The sequence below is a fragment of the Hypomesus transpacificus genome, chromosome 12, assembly GCF_021917145.1.
Source record: "Hypomesus transpacificus isolate Combined female chromosome 12, fHypTra1, whole genome shotgun sequence".
Taxonomy (NCBI): domain Eukaryota; kingdom Metazoa; phylum Chordata; class Actinopteri; order Osmeriformes; family Osmeridae; genus Hypomesus; species Hypomesus transpacificus.
In genome coordinates, this window is record NC_061071.1 from 10,126,075 (window position 1) to 10,149,018 (window position 22,944).

Sequence of the window (22,944 nt, forward strand, 5' to 3'; positions counted from 1 at the left end):
TGTGTGTGTGTGTGTGTGTGTGAGGGTGTGTGTGTGTGTGTGTGTGTGAGTGTGTGTGTGTGTGTGAGTGTGTGTGTGTGTGTGAGTGTGTGTGTGTGTGTGAGTGTGTGTGTGTGTGCGTGTGTTTTGGTAAAGGGAAGCTCGCTTATACCCGCTCGCTAACATTTTTTTTGCCAAAGTTGTAGTTGTGTGTGTGTGTGTGTGTGTGCGTGCGTGTGAGTGTGTGTGTGAGTGTGTGTGTGTGTGTGTGTGTGTGAGTGTGTGTGTGAGTGTGTGTGTGTGAGTGTGTGTGTGTGTGTGAGTGTGAGTGTGTGTGTGAGTGTGTGTGTGTGTGTGTGTGTGTGTGTGTGTGTGTGTGTGAGTGTGTGTGTGTGTGTGTGTGTGAGTGTGTGTGTGTGTGCGTGTGTTTTGGTAAAGGGAAGCTCGCTTATACCCGCTCGCTAACATTTTTTTTGCCAAAGTTGTAGTTGTGTGTGTGTGTGTGTGTGTGCGTGCGTGCGTGTGAGTGTGTGTGTGTGTGTGTGTGTGTGTGTGAGCATGCTCCTGGAGGGTCTTTGGGAGTGGGAAGCTCTTACCAAGAAGTGCATTAAACCTATTAAGATCTGTTTATCCTGTTCCCGTGGAGACAGGGGCTGCAGGGGTGAAGTGGGCAAAGAGTCTGGCACTAAGAAGGGCACAAACAACATACGTGCCCACTTGATGTTTGGTACGGGGTTAACAAATGGAACACATGAAAGGAAAAAATGTGGGCTATGAAGAGAACCACGACCTAAGGACCTCTCATACCACCAAGGGCAGGAACAGGACAATTAGTGCTGTTTTAGTAAATAATGGTAATGGGGGACTTTTGCAGAGCAATGAGCAAACCATCTAAAGCAAAATCTCTGGGGGAAAAAAAGACAGATATCAGGAATTCGCATTGGGTATTTGCAGTTACTCTCGGAACTACTATTACCACAGTCCCTCATCCTGATCATTGCTCTGTTAAACCTTGTATCTGTAGTTTTGTTGATGTGCTTTACCTGTCCTCCTCCGTTTAGCTTATTGGTGAGTTTGACTTTGCTGAAGGAGACGGGGGCTTTCATCCAGTGGGCGCCGAAGTTGGGCGAGTCTGGATGGATGTACACGCAGCCGTTTCCGTGAGACTCTGGTTTACCGGCGGTGACCCACTCTCCGTTAACGTACTTCCACCGGTGCGTGTCGGCAGGTATGAAGTCCAGCAGGAAGGAGTACATGGCGTTAGGGTCCAATCCTGACACACTGACCTTCAACACTGGGAACATCCTCCTGGATTACACACACACACACACACACCTGTTGTTGAGAGCTCATGTATGAGCACAATGGGGATGGAAAGAGCTTAGTTTGGACATCTTTTTCATCAGAACCAGAGGGGTGAAGGAAGGGGGTGAGGGGTGAGGGAAGGGGCTGGGTGATGGACCTAAACTCAACGAGACAAGGCAGGCAGGATTGAACACTTCCTGACTGTACTGTTGTCCTAGACATCCCACCCTGTCTTGTGGACCGAGACAACAATGTGGACTTTGTTCAGGAACTTTCTCTCACTCTCTCTTTCTCTCTCTTTCTTTCTCTCTCACTCTCTCTTTCTTTCTCTCACTCTCTCTTTCTCTCTCTTTTTCTCTCTCTCTTTCTTTCTCACTCTCTCTTTCTTTCTCTCACTCTCTCTTTCTCTTTCTTTCTTTCTCTCTCTCTCTCATTCTCTCTCTATCTCTTCCTCTCTCTCTGATGGGCTCCTCAGAGCTCCTGCTTCTGAGCAGACCGTCCTGTGGGGGTACATGCTGATCCTGAAGTCCACAGCCCTGTAGCTGACCACTGCATGAACTGACAAACGCCACAGCCCTGTAGCTGACCACTGCATAAACTGACAAACGCCAATGCAGAGCACTGCAAAGGCTCTACTCATGTGGAACTGAGTTTGTGAATTGACGTTTCACCATATAATCATGTTTTTCTCTCCATATTTTGCATCTTTATTTTATCTTTATTCTTACTGCATAATTACATTCAGCATGCATGATCTACACCTCTCTGTATCACCAACCATCTCTGGAGGAAGGAATTCCTCACTGAATCCTTCCTCCCAAGGTTTATTCCATTTGATTCTCTCTGAGTTTTCCTGGGAGTATTTCCAGTCTTCCTTGAGGGTTTAGGTTGGTTCAGAGACAGTTCTATGGGCGTATGTGATGCAATCAAACATTTTATATAAATTTGGAACAACAACGTTAAGTCCTTCTTTTACCCTGTCTCTTTCTCATAAGACACTCACACACAAGTAGATAGCACACATTTTTCACTGTTCAATCGAATCAAGTTTCTCCTAACAATAATAATTATAATAAATAATTTAAAAACATTTCAAGGGGGCAGTTGTCGAAAGTATAAATGGACTGGAACACCCACTTGGTCAAGCATACTCTTAACAGCGCGCAAGAGGGTCGTCACATGAAAAGTGGCCTCCAGAAAAAAGAAAAAAAAACTGACGGATACACTTTACTAAATGAATCAGGCAAATGTAGCTCACAGTGAAATCTATTCATATCTATGGCCTAAATCGTTGCAATTCTGTAGCCTATATTGACCAAAAACACGCAAAGGATAAACGTTGGTTGGTAACTAAACTAGAACACATGGCTTACAATAATTACTTTAAATATATGTGTGTACTGGATATGTTGTATGTCTTCTAAAATCCAAGTTTTCCGAGATATATCCTAAACTTTGCGTATAGCCCATAAACAAGAGGTTAAATCCACACTTTTTTATAAGTAATAAAAAGCTGATGTCCAAACATATTTTAAAATCCGGATTATATTGAACGCGTTAAATGAATGCAGCACATTGCAGCTCACCTGTTGAATACTAACCTAGGTGTATGAGGATGAAATAAACAGTTTGTTTATTTAAACATATGTTATTGCCCAAATAATTATATATCCAACGACTTTAAAATGTTCTTCACTATTCTAAAATAACATTTTAAATCAAATGAACATGCAAGAAAATGTGGGAGTCATTCAAGTTTAACAACTTTGGCTCCTCTCGTAAACAGAGCTAGACTTGCCTCTTATAACACAACTCCAACTGACTTTACATCTGCCAGCTGTCTTCACACGTTGTACTAACCTGCCGCTTTTGGTGACGATCATCTCGTTTGTCACTTCCTTAAACTTCCGCCAAAGCTCCGATTCTTCGAGAGTCACCTTGAGTTGTTTCTCGGTAGGATCACCCTTCTCGCGCCCCGCCTGCAGTTCGTTCTCCACGACGCTGAGCAGCCGCGAGATACAGCACTCACCACTGGGACCGGTGCCGCTGCTGAAGTTAACGTCTCTTCCAGCCCCGGACCCAGTCCTGGCGCTCGTGTCAACCAAACCTTCAACCTTCATCTTTAAGTCCTTTTGCTGGGTTGATGTTATCACGGAATGAACTCAATATTTTGATTAATATAGGCAAAGGCAAGAGCCTATGAACTGCGAAGACGGAGTTCAGTAAAAACTTACACTCTTGAAAACTGTAAAACCCCTTGGTCATTGATCAAAGCAACCTCAAAACTGAGGGATTTCGTTAGAATCAATTTCATCTGAACGAAATCAATTCAAATCCTGAACAGAACGGTCATGATCGATTCGGTTAGAGCGTCAAAGTGCGGGCGCTGACGTGTGTGTGTGTGTGTGTGTGTGTGAGAGAGAGAGAGAGCGGAAGAGAAAGAGAAAGAGATAGAGAGAGAGAAAGAAAGAGAGATGGGAGGGGGGTGTTTAGAGAGAAGGTAAACGAGGTAATGAGTCAACGCACAAAAATACAATTTCTTAAACTCCGAAAAGTTATTCCCTGCCTGTAGTCTCCTTTCAGGCAAAAGGATGAAACTGGATCGGTCATTAACCCTACTGATATGAATGGCTACTGATGAACTATTAGCCCCATGCAGTTGTTTAAAAGATACCGGGCTAATAGCGTATCCTTCCACTTCAGACGGGACCCTTTTCTCTTCAGCACCTTGGACAGCGATTAAGCGCCGCAGCCAAAGGCTAGTAGCCTTACAGCACAGTATGGATGAAGGGAGTGTCAAAAACCCAGGATATGGACGTACCCTGAAGCTAAAGTCAAATTATATTTTCCTTCTCATCAAAGACGAAACAGCAACACGTGTACCATGTATGATCAACAGGCAAATAGTCTGCATGGGTCAGATAATTTATTCCAGTCGCTATTGGAACTATGAGAAAGAAGATCTTTATAGGTGAACCTTTATATGATTATGGGCTGACTAAATGATTGAAGATATAAACTTCAATGGACTAATAGTTTGTGGCAGAAGGCGAATTTGCGGTCGCCTATGAAAATAATTGACAATAATGTGAAATTGGTAAACTCTACAGAATCTTCTACAATTTAAGGCTATATGTAGCCTAATGGCCGCCCACAGTCTATAAACATACGGCATTTCATGGGCTACATTTACTACATTGAATAGATCTGTATCTTTGTATCATTTGTGCTTTAAACCTTGCTTAGTTTATCTTACACAAGCCGGTTAAAATAACTTAAGAAATTCGCTGAGACAGACTAATAATATTTTGAACTTTGCTTAGGTTGACTTGAATTTTACACGAAAAAAAGGTGCAGGCGGCCGCGTGTAGATGGAAAGCCAATGCTCACATTAAATCTGGGACGACCTCGAAAATAACGTTTCACCAGGAAACATTCAATCCCCGCACCTTTCACAGACCGCTGTCCACTAGCAGCGCTCCACGACACCTGATCCCTCGAGCTGCTAGTCTGAGAGCTGCGGCCCCTCGCGCTTGCAGCTGTTTTGTGAAGGGTGGTGGCGGTAGAGGCGCGGAGGTCTTTTCTTTTTAATCAAGGACTAGCACAGCGGGGAGATTATGGGCTTTACCGACTTAACGCTTATAAAGGAGTGCCATTAAAGAGGCCACAAGGTAAATATCAAAAGGTAGGACTCGCTGGTTAACCTACTAAGACCTCCCACCCCCCTTCCCCCACCTTTTATACCTTGTCATGGTGCCTACACTGTGCATCACAGCAAGGTCCTGGGTTCAATTCCTGCTTGGGGCACTTTTTGGTTTCTTTCTGTTTGGAGTTCTCCCTTGTGTTCACAAGGGTTCCCTCTGCAAAGAACCCTACTAAACAAACATGCAGAACAGATCTCTCTGCTGCCCATGTCCCTGGGCAGGCAGGAGATGAGCGCCCGGCCTCAGCCCCCTGGTCCACATGGCTGATTACTGATCCTGGCTCTTCTCAGGAAAAGGACAGCTGCATGGGTAAAATGCAGAAATGTGTGTCTCTGTATGTGTCCCCGTTCCTTGCACGTGTGTTTAATCAGATGACAAATAAAGATTAATTCTTCCACCATCAAGTTAAAAGAAAATAGGCAGTCCTATACACAGAACATAAAACACACTTTCAACAGTTGACTTTAAACCATTTATTCTAGCACTCTTTTGGTCTGTTAAACACAGCAAGACTTGAGCAAATAATTTGATGGACATTGCTTAACAATCAATGATTTGAGAGTGACAAGAACCCCCAAAAGATCTTATTGAAAACTCTGGACTATGAGTAGTTGGGTTGTAAAAAATAGGACTGAAAAGACATTCATCATTTTGTACCTGATGTCCCAGATACATACTTTGATATTGCATATCTTGTCTATCACTCGATGCCAGGGTGACATACGTATAAGGCAAGCAGTGTGCTCAAAAGGCAGTAGAAGTTAAGACAGTAATACACAAATACACACACTTGTTGATCTTATGTTTTTGTATCTACTAGTCATTTTAGTAGAAGATCAACAAGTTGGCCCTTCATTCATCATTTTGGGCAAGGACGACCCATTCTCAAGCAACAGACTAACAAGCTAAAAAATTGCTCAACCAAAAAAAAATTTGGAGGACCAAGTTTGTGTACCTACATGTATACCTAACCTTCATGCTAGCCTACACGGAGAGAAATGTCGATTAAAATTGTAAGATGCAAAGTATTTGAAATATCTCTCTACATTTTGCTCCTAAAGCATCTCAACGTTACTGGGCTTGTGCTAGTTCTTCTCCATTACCCTGCAAACTGTATTGTTGAGTCTTGGGCATCAGTGTTTAGACCGAGTTAGAGGCTGACTATCTAAAAACCAGACTCCCTCAGATTCCCTTACAAACAGATCTTTTCTTCAGCAAAGGACAAGTGCACACGGCAAAATACAACATTTCAACCCACAGAATCACAAATGAAGACCTTTCTTTAGCTCTTTACATATACATGATCTAAAATAAACTAATGAGTCACACAGCATTGGAGATAGAGGACCCGCATTGGCACAGATTAAAGTTACTCTAAAATGTCTCAGACCCAAATATCTTAAGATGAAGAAAGTTCCAGAACAGAACAGGATGTCCCTTTTAGGACTTGTTGAAATTGTCTGGACCTCACACACACACACACACACACACACACACACACGCAATGGGTTATGATGTTCCCAGAGGGTGACACAGTTTTCACACACTCAGACACACACACACCTGATTTGGAAAGCGTTTCACTCAAAGTGCTTACTCAGTGGGCTCTGGCCCAACACACCTGTGTGGAGTCTGCCAGAGCCAGAGACAGAAGGGCTGCTGGTTCTATCCAAACCCACACGGTCTCAACAAACAGCCCTCAGTGTGAGGGTGTGTGGGGGGGGGGGGGGCGGGGGGGAGAGAGCAAGGGGGAGGGGGAGAGGGTGGACGAGGGGGAGAGAGCGAGGGGGGGGGGGGGAACGAGGGGGGGGGGGGCGAGGGGGAGGACTAGGGAGAAAGGTCCATTAAAAATCATCTTCAGGAAATACAGACTGTAAACATCTTTATGACAGCGTCCCTGGAAAACAAGCAAAACCAAGTCAAGGAAAACATTTGGATAAATAAAACTGAAATAATTTGTGGTGAAGCAGTAAACACTCTACAGCTGAAGTACATGGCAGAACTAATATTACACTTATCCATTATAAGCACTGGTGGGGAGAGACCTGCACTGCCAGGAGAGGAGCAGTGTGTGTGTGTGTGTACTTACCTGGCAAATGGAATGTAGGATAGGCCGTACCTGTAAGAGAAAAGACTCACTTTACAACCAGGAAATGTACAGCGGTTAGTTTGTGAGAGAATATGTGTGTGTGATGATGAAGGATTGCAGAATGTTACTGTAGGAGCAGTAAGATATATTTCACTGGTCTCTTTTATAACAAATAAAGTACAATAAAAGTCTCATTATTCATTATTCAAAGACTTCCCAATACTTCTCAGAATTATACAGTATTACAGTCATACTGATGTGAGAAGTTCTGCATTGGAATGTTCAGGGTTCATTAAAGAAATACAGAGTACTCATCAACTACAGAGAGGGAAGGAAGATTACCCAAACTATTTTATCCAGGAAATATTCCTTTATGTGTGTATCAACAAACTAGACCTTGTACATGTTTTAGTGCTTGTGTGTGCCTGTGTGTGTGTGTGTGCCTGTGTGTGTGTGTGTGCCTGTGTGTGTGTGTGTGCCTGTGTGTGTGTGTGTGCCTGTGTGTGTGTGTGTGCCTGTGTGTGTGTGTGTGCCTATGTGTGTGTGTGTGCCTGTGTGTGTGTGTGTGCCTGTGTGTGTGTGTGTGCCTGTGTGTGTGTGCCTGTGTGTGTGTGTGTGCCTGTGTGTGTGTGTGTGCCTGTGTGTGTGTGTGTGCCTGTGTGTGTGTGTGTGCCTGTGTGTGTGTGTGTGCCTGTGTGTGTGCGCATCTCCTGCCTTTGTCAAGAAGATACTTGAGAGAACAAAGCTAGTTGCATTAGCTGTGTGTGATTAGGCAGGCTAAAAGCTACAACCATAATTACCCTGTTTTCAGTCGCAAATAATGACCTGCCATTGAGTTGCATGCCAAAACCCCTTCAGTTCAGGAAAAAAATTATATATGTGTACGCATTTGAGGGTTTGTGTTCTTGTTTGATATAAGGACACAACATTTCAGTCTCCCTTCTTATTTGTGTGTATGTGTGTGTGTGTATGTGTGTTTATGTGTGTGTGTGAGAGAGAGAGTTCACTCACCAAGCAAAGGCCAAAAACTGTAGTACACAGAAGAGTAAGGCCAACCCATTAATCTTCCACTGAGGACAGAGTGAGCAGTTGGAAAAACAGTTCAAGAGATGTTCCACTGCTGTTTCAGTCATACTGCTTGTATTGGCATATTATTTTCAAGACTGGCTGAACTGTTATTCATATCTTTATCAGGTTTGATCAGCATTTTATTTTATCAATATTGTTTACTATTAATCTTGAATTCAACCCTACTGAATGAATAATTATATATTATTGAAAAGTATGATGCTTGCGATGATGATGATATGACAGACATTTCATTGGCCTAGGTTAAGGTTCTATGGAGATCCATAAAGGTTAGAATGTTTTCCACTAGGGTCAAACTTTTATTGTTGAATTGGTTTAACTTACTATTTACTACTAGTATTAACACCCACACACATAAAAATGCCATCTATTTTGTACAGTTCTTGGGTAAAAGTATGAAGATAATAATTGTATAATGAATATTATTATGTATCAAACAAACAAAAAACGTAATCTTTACAGCATCACTCAACAGGGTGTTCAAATATTTCAACTGGCCACTTGTTTAATCTGCCATAGAAGATAATTTCACCTGCTCACTGAAAATGATGATGGCAATTTACCCTCCTCACTGGGAAAGCGGAAAGTTATACAGGGACGGTTTGTGATGGGAGGGATACTTACCCAGAAAGCAGCACATAAAGTTAGAACAAGGCACGTCTGAAGGAAGAAAAGAAAAAGATCAATACAAATTCACAAAACCAACTTTTCGTGTCTTGTGTGTGTGTGCGTGTGTATGCATGTGTGTGTGTTCTCACCAGCATGATTGCAGTGGCCAGTGCTCTTACTTTAGCACACATTCTCTTCACCTGGGTCACTGGGCCCATCAGGAACATGGTGCTTTAACATGTATAGTTCAGACAAACTTAACGTTAGCGCATAATGACTCATGACTATGCACTGCGCCTCACACGAACACCCTCCAACTTACCTAGCAAGGGAGGCAACGTTACCAACGGTGTAAAGAACGGCAAATAACGCCAAACCCCGTCCTGGAATCCACAACAAGCACGTTCCCTGTCATTACAATACAACATTATAACAGGATTGTATGGCACAAAATCCATTCGTAGACTCAGAATTAAACTGTACACTGTCATAAACTGTCTTACCAGTATGGAACACAAGACCCCGAGAACGAAGCAAGCAATGAAGCCTTTCACTCGGGTGCCCCATGACAAGGTGGAAGCTTGGTTCGCCGCCTGAATGTATTAGCAATAATAGCATGAAAACATGTCAACTTTCTACCGAACAATAAAACTGGGTCTTTAAGTTGTCAAAATATAAGCTTCATTCATTATATGGACTCCAGAAAAGCTATCTATGTGTATCGATGATTATAGTATGTATTTTAAGTTATGTTACTAAAATGGAAAGTTGGCAAGCTAGAGCTAGCTACAGTAGCTATAGGTTAACTAGCTATTGAAAAGCTAGCTGATGATAATGACGTTAGCTTAGCCTAGCTATTGTAGTTTCAGTTTTTTCAACCTGTAAAATGCCGTTGTCGTCACTGTTTTCATCCTGCCCACTCAAAACTTTCTTTAATTTATCCATGAAAAACACTGCTATGATCCGCCTCAAAGTGCAATTCCTCTCGTTGCTGTGTGTTTGGTGGAGCTAGTTCCGCACGAGATCACAAATAATCGATTTTCTCTTCTTGTTCGCGGAGTAACAACAGGTGCATCGATAACTTCCGCCTAGCAAGTTGTAGTCTGTAGTCACGGAGACAAACGGGAGTGGATTGGTGCAGTACCTTTGCTATCCATAACAACAAAGGGGCAGTGTAAACCATAGAAAATCCCTCATCTCCCAGACCATTTCTGACAAATGCTGGAAAAAAATAGTTTTTATGAGCAACAGGCTGAACGAAATACAAAAGACCAACTAGAATGATGGACATATATTTATTCACCTAGGTTAAAAGAAACATGAGAAAATACTAGAAAAAAGGAACTGACACTTCCCAGTTAACATAGAATCGCCCAATGACATCAAATACAAGAAACGAGGATCCTGTTGTCTGTCTTACAGACAGTATCCGTTTTAAGATAACCTACACTACAGTCAGCTAAGACGTGCACTCCCCACCCCTACACCTTCACACCTAATGGTCTGGGATTACTCTCCAATAAGATTACATCCATTTAAGTGTCATCTGATTTGGGGTTCTGGAACAGAAATAAAGCCAAAATTACAGGCTTAGTCCAAAGGCTTCTTCCATGGTGGTCCTTAGCTACACCCAGACTCTCTGCTGCTCTCAGAGGAACTTTTCCTTCCTGGAGGTAGCATTTGGAATGCTACAGTCTGAGGAGGTTGAGGAAGCAGACGAGTAGCCTATGACCGCGGCCCGACAGAAGGATTCTTGACAGTGTTCCCCTCAGCATGAACACTGGCAGAGAGGTGAGTCCCTTGAATGTTCCGTATGGGTCTGTTTGTAGAAGGTTTGTCCATTGGTGGGACGGTTCTAGGTGGTTCTAGGAGGCCTCAGGGGACTTTGACTCGGGCCGAGCTCCAGTAGAGGGGTTCGGGCATGGGCACCTGCACTCGACACGTAGGACACGACTGCTTTCGCCACAGCCACTCCTCAATACACTGGACATTGAGACACACAGAGAGAGAGAGGAGAGAGAGATAGAGAGAGACAGAGGAGAGAGAGAGAGAGAGAGAGAGAGAGAGAGAGAGAGAGAGAGAGAGAGAGAGAGAGAGAGAGAGAGAGAGAGAGAGAGAGAGTGAGAGAGAGAGATGCACAGTGAGATGAGGACATTCTGTTGGTGTTTGTGGGAATGGCTGAAGCGACTGGGGAAGAGGACAGACAGCAGGAGGAGGATGTAGTCTGTGTGCACATGAGCTACCTCACTGTGGAAGCTATGGGAACAGCACATGAGCTACCTCACTGTGGAAGCTATGGGAACAGCACATGAGCTTACCTCACTGTGGAAGCTATGGGAACAGCACATGAGCTTACCTCACTGTGGAAGCTATGGGAACAGCACATGAGCTACCTCACTGTGGAAGCTATGGGAACAGCACATGAGCTACCTCACTGTGGAAGCTATGGGAACAGCACATGAGCTTACCTCACTGTGGAAGCTATGGGAACAGCACATGAGCTTACCTCACTGTGGAAGCTATGGGAACAGTGCAGCTCTTCGATTCCGCTCGCCCCTTTGTTAAGGTCGTCATGGCAGATCAGACACACACGATCTGCGTCGCTCTGCACAAACACACACACCCACACACAGCAAATAGACATGGTCAAACAAGAACTTAAACAGATCAATGATTGGGGGATTCCCCTCTATACAGACTCCCTGCCCCCCTCCCCACCAGCACACACACAGAGACACACATACACACACAGTTTTCCAGTAGTCAGCCTACCAGAGACATGACATTTCGCCTGCGGAAGCGTGTCTTCCTCTCTGGCAGTTCGGCCACCTCCGGGATGGTTGTTATGACGGAGGGCCGTCGCTCTGGACAGGCCGGCCTTGCGGGGCAGCTGTCCTCACAGGAGGAGATGCGGGTCCGGATGTGGCCCCTGACTGGGGTGGGCGGCTTGGTGGCGTTATAGAGACGAGACAGCTGCATGGCACTGAGCTGAGCCTGAAAAAAGAGAGAGAGAGAGAGGGAGAGAGGGAGGGAGGGAGGGAGGGAGGGAGAGAGAGAGAGAGAGAGAGAGAGAGAGAGAGAGAGAGAGAGAGAGAGAGAGGAGAGAGAGAGAGAGAGAGAGAGGGAAGGAGAGAGAGGTTGGTGAGGGGGCAGTCAGTTATTTCATTGTACAATGCTGTAACTCGAGACTTGTGTTCAGTGCTGATGGACACATGACAATGTAACCATAACAATGTTAGTTTGGTTTGTTGACATTCTGTCTTTGGCAAGTCTCACAAACAAAAAACAAACCTTTATATCTTCCCTTTGTCCTATAATAAATATCATAAACCACACAAACAGTGTCTTCTTGTTCTTTTATTGTCGTTCTGACACACCTGTGCATCCCACATGTACTGTATGTTCCTAGCTACTGGAGGGTAACCCTAACCCACATTGACTCTCTAATCCTATTTGCTTATGTGGGTGTGGGTGGGTATGTTACTGATCTGACCCAGTAGATTCCTTCTCAACAGCCAACCTTACACTGAACCCACAGCTCAACTTAGGAGCTGTTGCTTTGATGCCACAGTATCGCGAGAAAACAGCACAATCTGTAATGTAGCATAAGTCTAGTGTGAAGTAGTTGGCGTATTGTCAATTCCAAGGCATCGTATTTCTCCAGTATTCATTCCACATTTGTAAAGCCTACTGACACATACACAACCACACACACACAACCACACACACAACCGCACACACACACACACACTTACCGGACACGGCAGTGAAGCCCTGCGGTCTGCTCGTGGTCTTGCTGGTGGGTCGAGGCTACTCTTTCGATCAAACATGTCTGCGTTGTCCTCTCCCTCATCTTTCTCTTTGTCTTTTGCCTGTTCTGTTGCTTTGTATCTACTCAACCAATTGCTGAAGATGTCATCGTCATCCTCCTCCTCTTCCTCCTCTTCCTCTTGCTCCTCGGGGTCCTCAGGGTCCTCCGTCACTGCGTCAAGCAGGTTGTCAGACTCTGTGCCTTTTACGTCCTCAGGGTCCAAAAATGTATCGTCCTCAGTTTCCATGGCGACAGTCGTCCCACGGTGGTGAATGGAGAGATGAAGGGCAGAAAGAAGGCGATGTGTGTGTGGAAGTGGACCAGGGAATGGAGGGTGGTTCTGGTTGGGCTAGGGCTATAGGTGGAGCAGGAGGTTTAGCAGAGGCCTGTGGTCTGAGTCCGTCATCCGCTCACTCTCTGGCGTGGTGACCGATCTCATCGTCGCTTTCATCAATGAACCAAGACTGACAAGGTCCTCTTCAACAGCTTCAATCCCCCCCTTCCCCCCCCCCCCCCCCCCCACTCTCTTAGGCCATCTGGTTTATGTGTTTATCTGCTTAAGCCTGACTCCACAATACACTGCCAGGTTCTACGGCCACGTCACAGTCTTAACAGAGACGAATCCTCTGTAATCTCTTTAGGATGGGAGTGAGAGATGGAAGGAGAGAACAGGCCAGGAAGGTGGAAGAAGGGGGGGATAGAGAGCAGGTCATGGGTATCTAGCTGAGAGAGGGAGTAGCGGGCCGTGGACAAACAGAACAGTCAGGGGCCTCTCATGAGGGATGTTTACAGTATGTGTCTAGGTTTGCCTGTACATTACAGTTGCGCAGTGGAGCTAAAGTAATCTACATGGTGATTACCCAGGAGAGGTAAAGCCAGGTAAAAAAAAAAAAAAGAGGGATACGTTTGCTTAAGTGGATGTAATAAGTGGTAGCCTAAGGTGATTACATGCAAGAAGGAAGGGGGTGCTAAAATTAGCCCAGAGAGAGAGAAAGTGAGAGAGAGAGAGAGAGAGAGAGAGAGAGAGAGAGAGAGAGAGAGAGAGAGAGAGAGAGAGAGAGAGAGAGAGAGAGAGAGAGAGAGAGAGAGAGAGAGAGAGCGAGAGAGTAAAGGAGAGAGAGAACAATGTTGTAATGTATGCTTGGTCTATTTTTCTTGAAAAAATATTCTTACTAAATAGTAAGATAGCACTTATTTCCTTGGTACTTATTTACCTTGAATCACACTACATACTTATACATCCGTTTCAGCTAATACTGAATACGTTCAACTCTGTTGTCTGGATAGAAAGCCACTTTGGCTTTTTTCAACCTAAGGCCAAGTAAAAAAAAAATCAAAAACATCTATTATGTAACATGCGTGCCCTTTCCTGTACCTGCACAAAGTGATCAACTTCCGGGTTACGTCGCGTGGAAAGGATGTCCGAAATATGCTACAGCGTTTGCCTAGCAAACCTTCAAGTTAACGTCGTTACCATTTACTGTTAATCATAATAACAAACTAAAAGTAAAACAAAGGATCGCCACGATTGGACAGCAATATGGGTATGGATTGGACCTTGAATCATTGGTCAAATGTTTGTCATGCGATCATGTTGATGCTAACTGGCTAGTTAGCTAATAGTCTAGACTAGCTAGTTAACCTGCCCTGGCAAGAACTATGTTTATTAACCTGACAATTAACCTTTGGAAACGTGTTTTTCTTTGGATAAATGCGCCCGTATTCTCCAACTGTGTAGAAAGCCAACTTCTTGACCAACGTTATGCTAACTAAGTTAACCGAGGCATCTTTTAAGCCACCTCAAACTGACCCAGCCAAGAAAAGCAGAAAAAGATTCCGCTGAAACTGATCAACAACATCATCGAGTACAACACACTGGCACAATGATTCATTTTGGGATCCCATAGCGCACATATGATATTGATTTATACGCCCTGTCCATTCTTCCCCATTATAGATTGCCCCCTCTCCATCTCCTCACTCCGGCTCCTCGTTCCCCCTCTCCGCCTGGTGTCGGCGTTCATGTGGCAGGTGACGAAGCGTCGGAGTGTGAAGCACTATGGAAAGCTGGAAGACTTTGTTTGTGTGGTCACAGAAGCTGTACCAGAGCTGCTTAGCGACCGGCAGAGGAGTCTGCTTCTCCTTGGACTCAGAGCCAAGGTGTGTGAGAGAGAGAGAGAGAGAGAGAGAGAGAGAGAGGGCCACTGCACAATGATGCTGAATGGACCTGTTGTCCCCTGTGTGTTGTAGATGACAGTGGAGTTGCTCAGTGGTGAGACCTATGCCGACCCTGAACTCATACACACACACCTGGACAGAATACAGTCAGTCTGTCTGACTGCGGTAAGCAACGTGATCTTCACTTCGTTTTCTGTGTGTGTGTGTGTTTGTGTGTGTAACTCCTTGTTTTGTGTTGCAGTCGACTGATTTGGCCATAGAGGCATCCAAAGACAATCTTGTTTCGCTGACTCAGATGTTGCTAGGAGATCGTTCAGAAGTGTTGCTAGGAGATCGTTCAGAAGGGAGCCGGCTGACAGTGGTGAGATACGACTGGGATCTAACACGAAGAACAGGCTTACCTTTTTATCACTTAGAAACAACTAGACTAGACCATGTTGGATCAGACTAGCTAGCCTACTACTGCATCCAGGTAGAAGACATAGCTATTACAGATGTAGATGCTGCCACCTTGTGGCATGATTTGGAATGGACTGTTCTACTTTTCTGGCATGTGGCTTTGGATGCACATGGCCCCTTACTTGGGTCTTGTTGATGTGATGTATGATTAAACTAAAGGTTGAAAATTGATTTTTAAACTTGGTTTGCCAGCGAAGAAAAGTCTTTGTGCTGTCCATATTTTCCACAATGTCAAATCTAACAGTCTGTCCCTGTGTCTTAGGGTGCGTTTGACGAGAACTTCGACGCAGCCCTGCAGACGCTGATGTGTCACTTCCTGTCCAGACTTGAGGAGCTCTTGCCAGTGCCTGACTTCAAACAGGTGCTCACGGTGACAACACACTGACCACACCATTCAAACCCCACCCATCCACAACTCTTCAATGACAGATAGGACCCCTGTCTGTTTGGCAGGCTGCGGCTTGGTTGGAGGCTGCCCCCGGTGGCATGGAGGACTGTGTGCAGTCCATGTCCGACACGGACGATCTGGGGTCTCTGCTACGGAATCCAACATACCGCCAGGCACACCTGGGAACGACGGGTAGGGGACTACAACTCTTTTTCTCTCACGTTCAGATACACTTCATGTTGGGTATTAAATGATAAAGAAATGTAATTATCTTTTACCTTTTGAATTCTTTCTTTCCTGCTGTGGTTGTTTCTAGTCAGCTCCCTTGTAGAAGAGCAGCTTCTGGCCTCACTGTCCAGCCCCTTCACAGCCCACTCCAAAAGCACCTCCCACGCCGACAGCCAATCAGAAGTCTTATCCGAGTGGGTTAGCCACGCCCATGACTGTGGGACCCTGGACCAGGATAGGGTGGAGACAGAAGGGGTCGAGGTGGTGATCGGGGTGGAGATAGGCAACCTGGGAGCGAGGGAGGAGGAGGAAGGAGGAGTAGAACAGGAAGTCTGTATCCTTCCGGGTGACAGCGACGCGGCGAGAGAATCCGAGGGGATGATGGTGATTGGCCAAGGCCTGGCATCAGCCAATGGGGGACAAGCTGACGGAGGAGGACCTAACTCCATCCCAGCAGTGCTGAGTCTGATGGCCCTGAATCAGACCCCTATCGTGTTCATCCCACAGCAGCCGTCTCCCACTTTCATCTCCCTGTCCGTCCCAGCGCTACCGCTGCCGGTGGCCACCAGGGGGCAGTGTGGCGCGGTGTCCCCCTCCAGAGAGAGCCGTGCTCAGCTAGCGAGGAAGACTGTGAGCGTCCCCGGGCTGAAGCCCCTCTCCCTACAGCCTCTCAGCCACACGCTCAGGTGAGGAGGGGGGCCACGTCGTCCGCAGGTGATTCACCCGAATAATTGATTCACCTGAGGGGTTGATTCACCTGAGGGGTTGATTCACTTGTGTGTTTGGGTTGTACGAGTTTGTGGGAGATGGGAAGAGTGAATCCGAGGGTTCTAAGTGTTTGTTACTTCCTTCAGCGTGTGTCCTGAGAGGTCAGCCGGCTCTGCAGTCTGTCACGGAGAGGACAGTGACACAGGTGAGACACCTGTTGATGGTTGGAGAGACAAGTGTGTCCTGAACAAAATCAGACGTTAAAGAATCCCTCACGTCCTCGCTGTGTGTTCCCGCTTCCTGTCAGGTGACCACGCAGCAGACTCCTCCCAGCAGGGCTCCGTGTCGCCACATCTCTCCAGCTCCGCCTCCACCGCTTCCACCCTCCCCGGCGCGTCCCACAATCCTCGGCGGGTGGCCCACAAGTGCCCTCAGTGCGGGAAGTGCTTCATCTACCGCTCGCAGGTGCTCCGCCACCTGCACACTCACAAGACCCGCGGCACGCCCCACAAGTGCTCGCAGTGCGGCCTGGGCTTCCGCACGCCCTGGGCTCTGAACGACCACAAACGCTCGGTGTGCTCCAACGCCACCTTCGATTGCCCGCTGTGCGGGAAGGCGTTCCCGTCCCTCCGTGAGCAGTACCGCCACCGCCTCACCCACAAGACCAACACCTGCTTCCAGTGCGGGGCTGCGTTCAAGAGCAAGGCTGAGCTGGTGGCCCACCTGCAGAACCACCGGGCTAAGCCTCTTCACCAGTGTTGCCTCTGCGGCAAACGCTTCCGCCTCCTGTCCAGCCTGACCAATCACAAGCAGACCCACTCGGCCGGCGGCGGCTTCGCCTGCACGCGGTGCGAGTGTGTGTTCCCCTCGGCGAGGGAGCGAGACGCCCACCGGCAGATGCACCGCGTGCACCAGCTGCCGTGCCCCGTCTGCGGAGAGGCCTTCACCTCGCAGACCAAGCTCATCAAGCACCAGCAGAGCCACCCGTCTCCGGACGGCGCTGAGCGCAGGTACAAGTGCCGCTACTGCGAGGAGACGTACACGGGTCTCACCCAGCTCCGCATCCACCAGAGGAGCCACATGGAGAAGCCTTACAAGTGCGAACAGTGCGACAAGGCCTTCAGCACCCTGGGGGGGCTCCACAACCACAAGGGCACCCACTCCGGAGAGAAACCCTACCTCTGCACCCACTGCGGGAAGAGCTTCCGTACCAAGGACGGCCTGGAGGGACACCTGCGCATCCACACCGGGGAGAAACCCTTCCACTGCTCCTACTGCGGCAAGCGCTTCACGGCGCTGGCCGGGCTGAACGTGCACGTGCGCCGGCACACGGGCGAGCGTCCGTACGTGTGCCAGGTGTGCGGAAAGGGCTGGCCCTCTGGGGGAGACCTGCAGAAGCACATGAGGAGCCACACGGGGGAGAAACCCTACGGGTGCTCCGAGTGTGGGAAGACCTTCTCCATCTCCTGCCACCTGACGGAGCACATGAGGTCCCACTCAGGTGAGCCTGCTCACAGCACCACACCACGGACTGGACACGTCCCCCGGCTGGGTTCACCTGGAGGTTAACTGGTTCATTTTTAACCCTCATGCTGCAGATACCAAACCATCTTGTTTGGACACCAACCCTAATCTAACTAATATCAATGTTTAACTGGTAGTCAGGCTAGTCATGGGAGTCAGGTGGCTGAGCGGTTAGGGAATTGGGCTAGTAATCTGAAGGTTGCCAGGACCATTCCCGGCCGTGCCAAATGACGTTGTGTCCTTGGGCAAGGCACTTCACCCTACTTGCCTCGGGGGAATGTCCCTGTACTTACTGTAAGTCGCTCTGGATAAGAGCGTCTGCTAAATGACTAAATGTAAATGTAATGTAATCCCAACTTGGGTTGGAAGTAGAACAGGGATGATCGACTAAAGGGCTTCCACATATAAAGGCTTTTCAGTATTGGTATTGTAGACTAAAATGAATGAACCAGTTCATAGATCTTCCGTGTAAGCGTGATGTGTGTGTCCCTCCACTGAGTCTACATACTGAGTCTCCCTGCGTCCAGCTGTTGAACCACCTTGACCGTCAGACTGTGTCTCTGTTCCAGGTGAGAAGCCGTTTACTTGTCCGGAATGCGGCAAGTGCCTGAAGAGGAAGTTTGACTTGAAGAAGCACCTGCTGTCCCACTCTGACACACGGCCCTTCCCCTGCTCGCACTGCGACAAGAGCTACACGAGACGCACGCACCTCACCCGCCACCTGCAGACACACGCCACAGGGAGCGCCTAGCCTTCGGCTCGCCCCCCTAAACTCTGGTTGTCGATGAGGGAGGGATTAACAGACCGGGGGCCCTGGAGACAGATTAAGTGTTTCTTGGTGGGTGAGGCCCACCGTTTGACAACTTTGAAACGGCTGCTATCAGAGGACTGACTGTGTTCGGAGGGGAGGGGTTGATGGGACAATACAAGGGAGGTGATGAGGATGTGACCTCGACGGGGAGGAGTCCAGAGCTCCAATCCCTTGGTTTCATATTTATTTCCTTCTCTTTTTTTCCCGATCAAACTGTTGCCATCCTGGATGGCCTTGGTTTGGGGTAATAGGAGCTGTTGTTCATCACTCGTGTTGTTCTGCTGTGGGGCAGAAGCACTGAGAAGCAATCTTACCCTGTCAGTTAAATGTGCCTACTGCTTGTGACTACAACTGCATCAGGCGGAAAATCAATCATATGTAAACACAGATTTATTTCACTACTGATAAATGGTACAGCGTCAAAGCTTTACTCGTTGCCCTGAAGCAACAAGCTTTACTTGTGGTTTGTCCTCAGTCTTTGTGGACGTTAGCTGCTTGTCTGTGTTGGCTTGAAAGAGGAAGGTTTTCTACTACAGGTGAATACGGATCCATTTTTCCACTTCTCTAAACCATGTACAGTAACACACTGAAGTCAAACTTAAGAAAACAGAAGAGGCCTTATAACTTGATAAATGAATTTCTAAAAAGGATTCATACTTATCTGTAACTGTAATGTGAAATGACAGATCACTTCACATATTTTTCAAGAAAATAAATGATCATTGTCGATAATTGATAGGTTAAGAAAAACGGAAAATCAATGAATCAAATGAATAAAATATGTGCGTTTGCGAGCTATGAAGTTTGAATGTATTGTGAGTGTGTATTCCTCTTTTTAGAAAACAAGGATAGAAGTCTCGTCTGACAGGAAAGTGTCTGTGGAATCCCCCCCCCCCCATCATCTCTGATTCTCCGTCAACAGTTTGTCATTCAGAGAGATGACTACAGCAGGAAACTCATTGAGGTCCACAAAGTCTCCACAGATGACGTTGAGGCCGCTGCTTTGCGGCCCTGGCCTCTGGCCCTCCACCCAGCCCAGCAGCACAGATGCAGCCTGCATCGTCATCCTCCTCATCGTCAGACACGGATGGCGGATCACGTAACTAGAATCTTCTGTCAGATTCAGACCAGAGGCGAAGAATTCAGCTGTCAATCACAAGAGGGTCAGGTGTCATGAGGTAAGGGTCAAGTTACAGACACGTTTCAGACTGCTAACCTGGAACACACACACACCTGGTCTACCTGCAGCCTTCTGTTGCTCCAAATATGAAATGACCTTTTTGGGATCCGGTGAATCAGCATACCTGTTGTGCAGAGACGACTGGTTTGATAAGAGTCACACACACTCCACAGGTCCAAACACACACACGCACACACATTTTTACCTGTAGGAAAACATCGGCCAGAGCTGCTTGTGCTGCTTAACAACATCCTCGTTGTCATAGGAGACGATTACCTGCTGCCCCGAACCCCAACAGTGTCTAAGCGTAGGAGTCACCTACAGTGTAACACACACGACAGGCTGAGCAGTCAGAAACTCTTGAGTCTTGAGTAGATTGAGGTTGTGTGCAGGGTTCCTGTGTACCTGTGGAGGGCAGAGTTTGTGTCTGAACAAGCCTGTGATGAAGGAGACGAGCTGTCTGTGTTCACTGTCACCCAGCTCGTAGAAATGAGAGCAGACCAGGATCACGACCTCTTCAGGGTGCTGCTGTAACCAGACAGCTACAGCAGACAGAGCCTCCTACGCACACGCACACACAGACAAACAGTCAAAACTCAGTCAACTACATAGTTCTTGTACGTCACTCCAGACACACACACAGCAGCTGCCTTACCTTAACCGTCTGAAGCGTGTAAACTCCATGTGAAAAGTAAAGAGATTCTTTGCTGCCCGTCTTGCAGGCAACGCGCAGATCGAAGAACCGTATCCCAGCATTCAGCTGGTCGGAGATACACCAGGCCTACATCGTTAAAAGAGGTGGAATTGGTTTCTCTTTCGCTTAATTTCTGCCTCTGCACTTTCACACACACACACACACACATTCACAGAGCTGCCAACTCTCACGGTTTCGCCGTGTGACACACATTTCAACAATTTCTCACGCTCTCACGCCACACCTTGTGTATCTCACGCTGAAAAGGCAGCGCCAAACAAGTAGCCAAGCTAACGTTGTAAACGCCCTTACGAAAAAGAAGCATACATGTTTAATTTGTAAGTATACTTAAGTATAAAAAGTATACTATTATCATGGTACTTGAAGTTTACTAGCAGTGTACTTATTTAAATACAATTTGTTACTAAGTAAACTGAATTGGCCCACTTTTTAGGTCATTTAGTACACTTTAAAGTACACTTAGTGTATTTGAGGTTTACTTTTGAATACTCTAAAGTAACCTGTGTATTGCACTTTCAGTTCATGAAGTATACTTACTAAAGTAGGCTACCCCAAAGTATACTTTGAAATACTTTCAAGCGCTCTTTTAATTGGTGTAAGTACTTCAAGAAGTAAACTTAATAAATGTCCATTTATTATTAATTACAAATATTTTTTAAATGTTTAAGCTCCTCAAACGCCGCCTGTCTTGCGACACTTGACGAGAACGGAGGCCATTGCCATGGGACACTAAGTTATTAGCTGAAAAAAAGCTAATGGATGTGCATATATGCACTCATGTAGTAGAAATCCAGCTGTTCTGATCAAACGTAACAGTCATTTAACTCATGGTTACAATCGTAAACCAGCACACCAATGAAAATTACCACGCAACAAAACATTACATTGTAAGCAGACACATTTAAAAATCGAAATTCATGAAGTTACATTTGTATTTCGAACAAACAACAAACGGGGTGCGGGTGCTACCAAATCTCACGCCAAGGTTTTTGGAAAGGTTGGCAGCCCTGCATTCACACAGTCTGTCGGGGATAGTACATACCTGTGTAGTGGCCCATCGCACCACACAGGGTCTTGTGAAACAGGGCATTAAACAGTCCAACACTTGCAGAAACTGGGACTCCGACTTCAGAACGGGAGACCGCCTGTCCAGACAGTAACTCATGGCGTCATGACTACCTAAACGCGAGTGAAGGAGGTTATTTACACACTCACGCGATGGACACCGAAGTTCCTGTAGCCTAAAACCCAAGAATAATATATTTTTTGTCCATTAAATACATGCAGCATACATTTGGCGTCCAATACATTTTGGTGTTGATTATAATAATAATTTAGTATGACCGTAAAGTGTAAACCGAGTTTACCCACCAGGTATCGCCAAGTCCCAAAGTGGAATGTCCACCAGCCTTCCTGATAGAAGCGACATCCAGTCGGCGTTCTCACCCTCTTTAGCTCGCCTTATGTCCATCTTACAAAGATGGATTGGCAAACTAAAGGATCTATATTAGCAAAGCTTTAATCAAACGCTGGATACTTCCTTGACTTCACAATTTTCCTTAAAATGGCTCGCCATATCCTTATCATAGATTTCCGGATGACAGTATTTTCTCCTCGCTTTACATGACTACGTTGTGTACATTTGTAGGCCTCTCTCTATCAAATGCAAACCGCACTTCCTAAAGCGAAACGCTTACTGTAGTGGTAGTAACAATGTTTGCTATGGTGAATTGGTATCATTAAGCAAGTCATATTCACGAGGAAACGTAATAAACGATGTCCTTGTCTGATTTGTATCACGAGACTGGAGGCGGGGCGTTCGGGTCGGGTCCATCAGTGTAGGCTGCGTGTTGGTCCATTTCTATACCCACCGAAAATGTTATTTTATCAGTTAGTTGCAGTCTGTAGGGATGGGCGAACGATGCCTTGTGAAGCTTTGGTGGTTTCTTCCGGATTGTGCCGGCCCAAAGAGCCGAACTATCGGCGCATTGAAAATGAACAGCGTCATCTAGCAGCCGCTAAAACTGGCTGAATGAGGCGTAGTGGTTGTCTCCGACGGTAGACTACCCTACGTTATTCAATATTTAATTAAGGCTATATGTGTTCATTTTGATCTGATATTAGTTCTCACACATTAAAATGTTGTGATACATCCGTAGGCCTTTAG

The 22,944-nt window shown here is 46.4% G+C and overlaps 5 protein-coding genes across 6 annotated transcripts in view; 1 reads left to right on the plus strand and 4 right to left on the minus strand.

The window, feature by feature from the left end:
• The window catches only part of tbx19 (T-box transcription factor 19), a 42,645-nt gene extending 39,241 nt beyond the window's left edge, over window positions 1–3,404 (minus strand). Inside the window, exons 1-2 of the mRNA XM_047031403.1 lie at window positions 3,145–3,404; window positions 1,023–1,287 (exon numbers count right to left, since the gene is read on the minus strand). Coding sequence (XP_046887359.1) covers window positions 1,023–1,287; window positions 3,145–3,404 — 525 coding nt within the window. The remainder of the gene's footprint in view (window positions 1–1,022; window positions 1,288–3,144) is intronic.
• Window positions 3,405–6,785: 3,381 nt separating this feature from the next.
• sft2d2b (SFT2 domain containing 2b) lies at window positions 6,786–9,882 on the minus strand. Its single transcript, XM_047031006.1, has 8 exons — window positions 9,655–9,882; window positions 9,279–9,368; window positions 9,098–9,183; window positions 8,925–9,006; window positions 8,791–8,826; window positions 8,089–8,147; window positions 7,078–7,107; window positions 6,786–6,885 (listed from the first exon to the last, which is right to left on the minus strand). The coding sequence occupies exons 1-8, from the start codon at window positions 9,718–9,720 to the stop codon at window positions 6,846–6,848; spliced, it is 489 nt and encodes a 162-aa protein (XP_046886962.1). The 5' UTR covers window positions 9,721–9,882; the 3' UTR covers window positions 6,786–6,845.
• Window positions 9,883–10,022: 140 nt separating this feature from the next.
• si:ch211-207l14.1 (E3 ubiquitin-protein ligase SIRP1) lies at window positions 10,023–13,077 on the minus strand. The gene is made up of 4 exons (XM_047031252.1): window positions 12,531–13,077; window positions 11,548–11,769; window positions 11,282–11,380; window positions 10,023–10,758 (listed from the first exon to the last, which is right to left on the minus strand). The coding sequence occupies exons 1-4, from the start codon at window positions 12,831–12,833 to the stop codon at window positions 10,651–10,653; spliced, it is 732 nt and encodes a 243-aa protein (XP_046887208.1). The 5' UTR covers window positions 12,834–13,077; the 3' UTR covers window positions 10,023–10,650.
• Window positions 13,078–13,884: 807 nt separating this feature from the next.
• LOC124474697 (zinc finger protein 835-like) lies at window positions 13,885–19,001 on the plus strand. Its single transcript, XM_047031079.1, has 10 exons — window positions 13,885–14,130; window positions 14,544–14,746; window positions 14,837–14,929; window positions 15,006–15,125; window positions 15,486–15,584; window positions 15,677–15,803; window positions 15,928–16,525; window positions 16,694–16,752; window positions 16,855–18,048; window positions 18,641–19,001. Exons 1-10 carry the CDS (start codon window positions 14,127–14,129, stop codon window positions 18,820–18,822), a joined length of 2,679 nt encoding a protein of 892 aa, XP_046887035.1. The 5' UTR covers window positions 13,885–14,126; the 3' UTR covers window positions 18,823–19,001.
• A 253-nt stretch (window positions 19,002–19,254) lies between these two features.
• On the minus strand, window positions 19,255–22,720 carry LOC124474698 (PI-PLC X domain-containing protein 1-like). 2 transcript variants are annotated; one of them, XM_047031080.1, is made up of 7 exons: window positions 22,149–22,720; window positions 21,820–21,956; window positions 20,718–20,843; window positions 20,468–20,623; window positions 20,268–20,380; window positions 20,116–20,186; window positions 19,255–20,028 (listed from the first exon to the last, which is right to left on the minus strand). In XM_047031080.1, the coding sequence occupies exons 1-7, from the start codon at window positions 22,246–22,248 to the stop codon at window positions 19,781–19,783; spliced, it is 951 nt and encodes a 316-aa protein (XP_046887036.1). In that variant the 5' UTR covers window positions 22,249–22,720; the 3' UTR covers window positions 19,255–19,780. The 2 variants fall into 2 exon arrangements, with proteins under 2 accessions (XP_046887036.1, XP_046887037.1); XM_047031081.1 differs by having other exon boundaries at window positions 21,820–22,018.
• Between the last annotated feature and the right edge of the window lie 224 nt (window positions 22,721–22,944).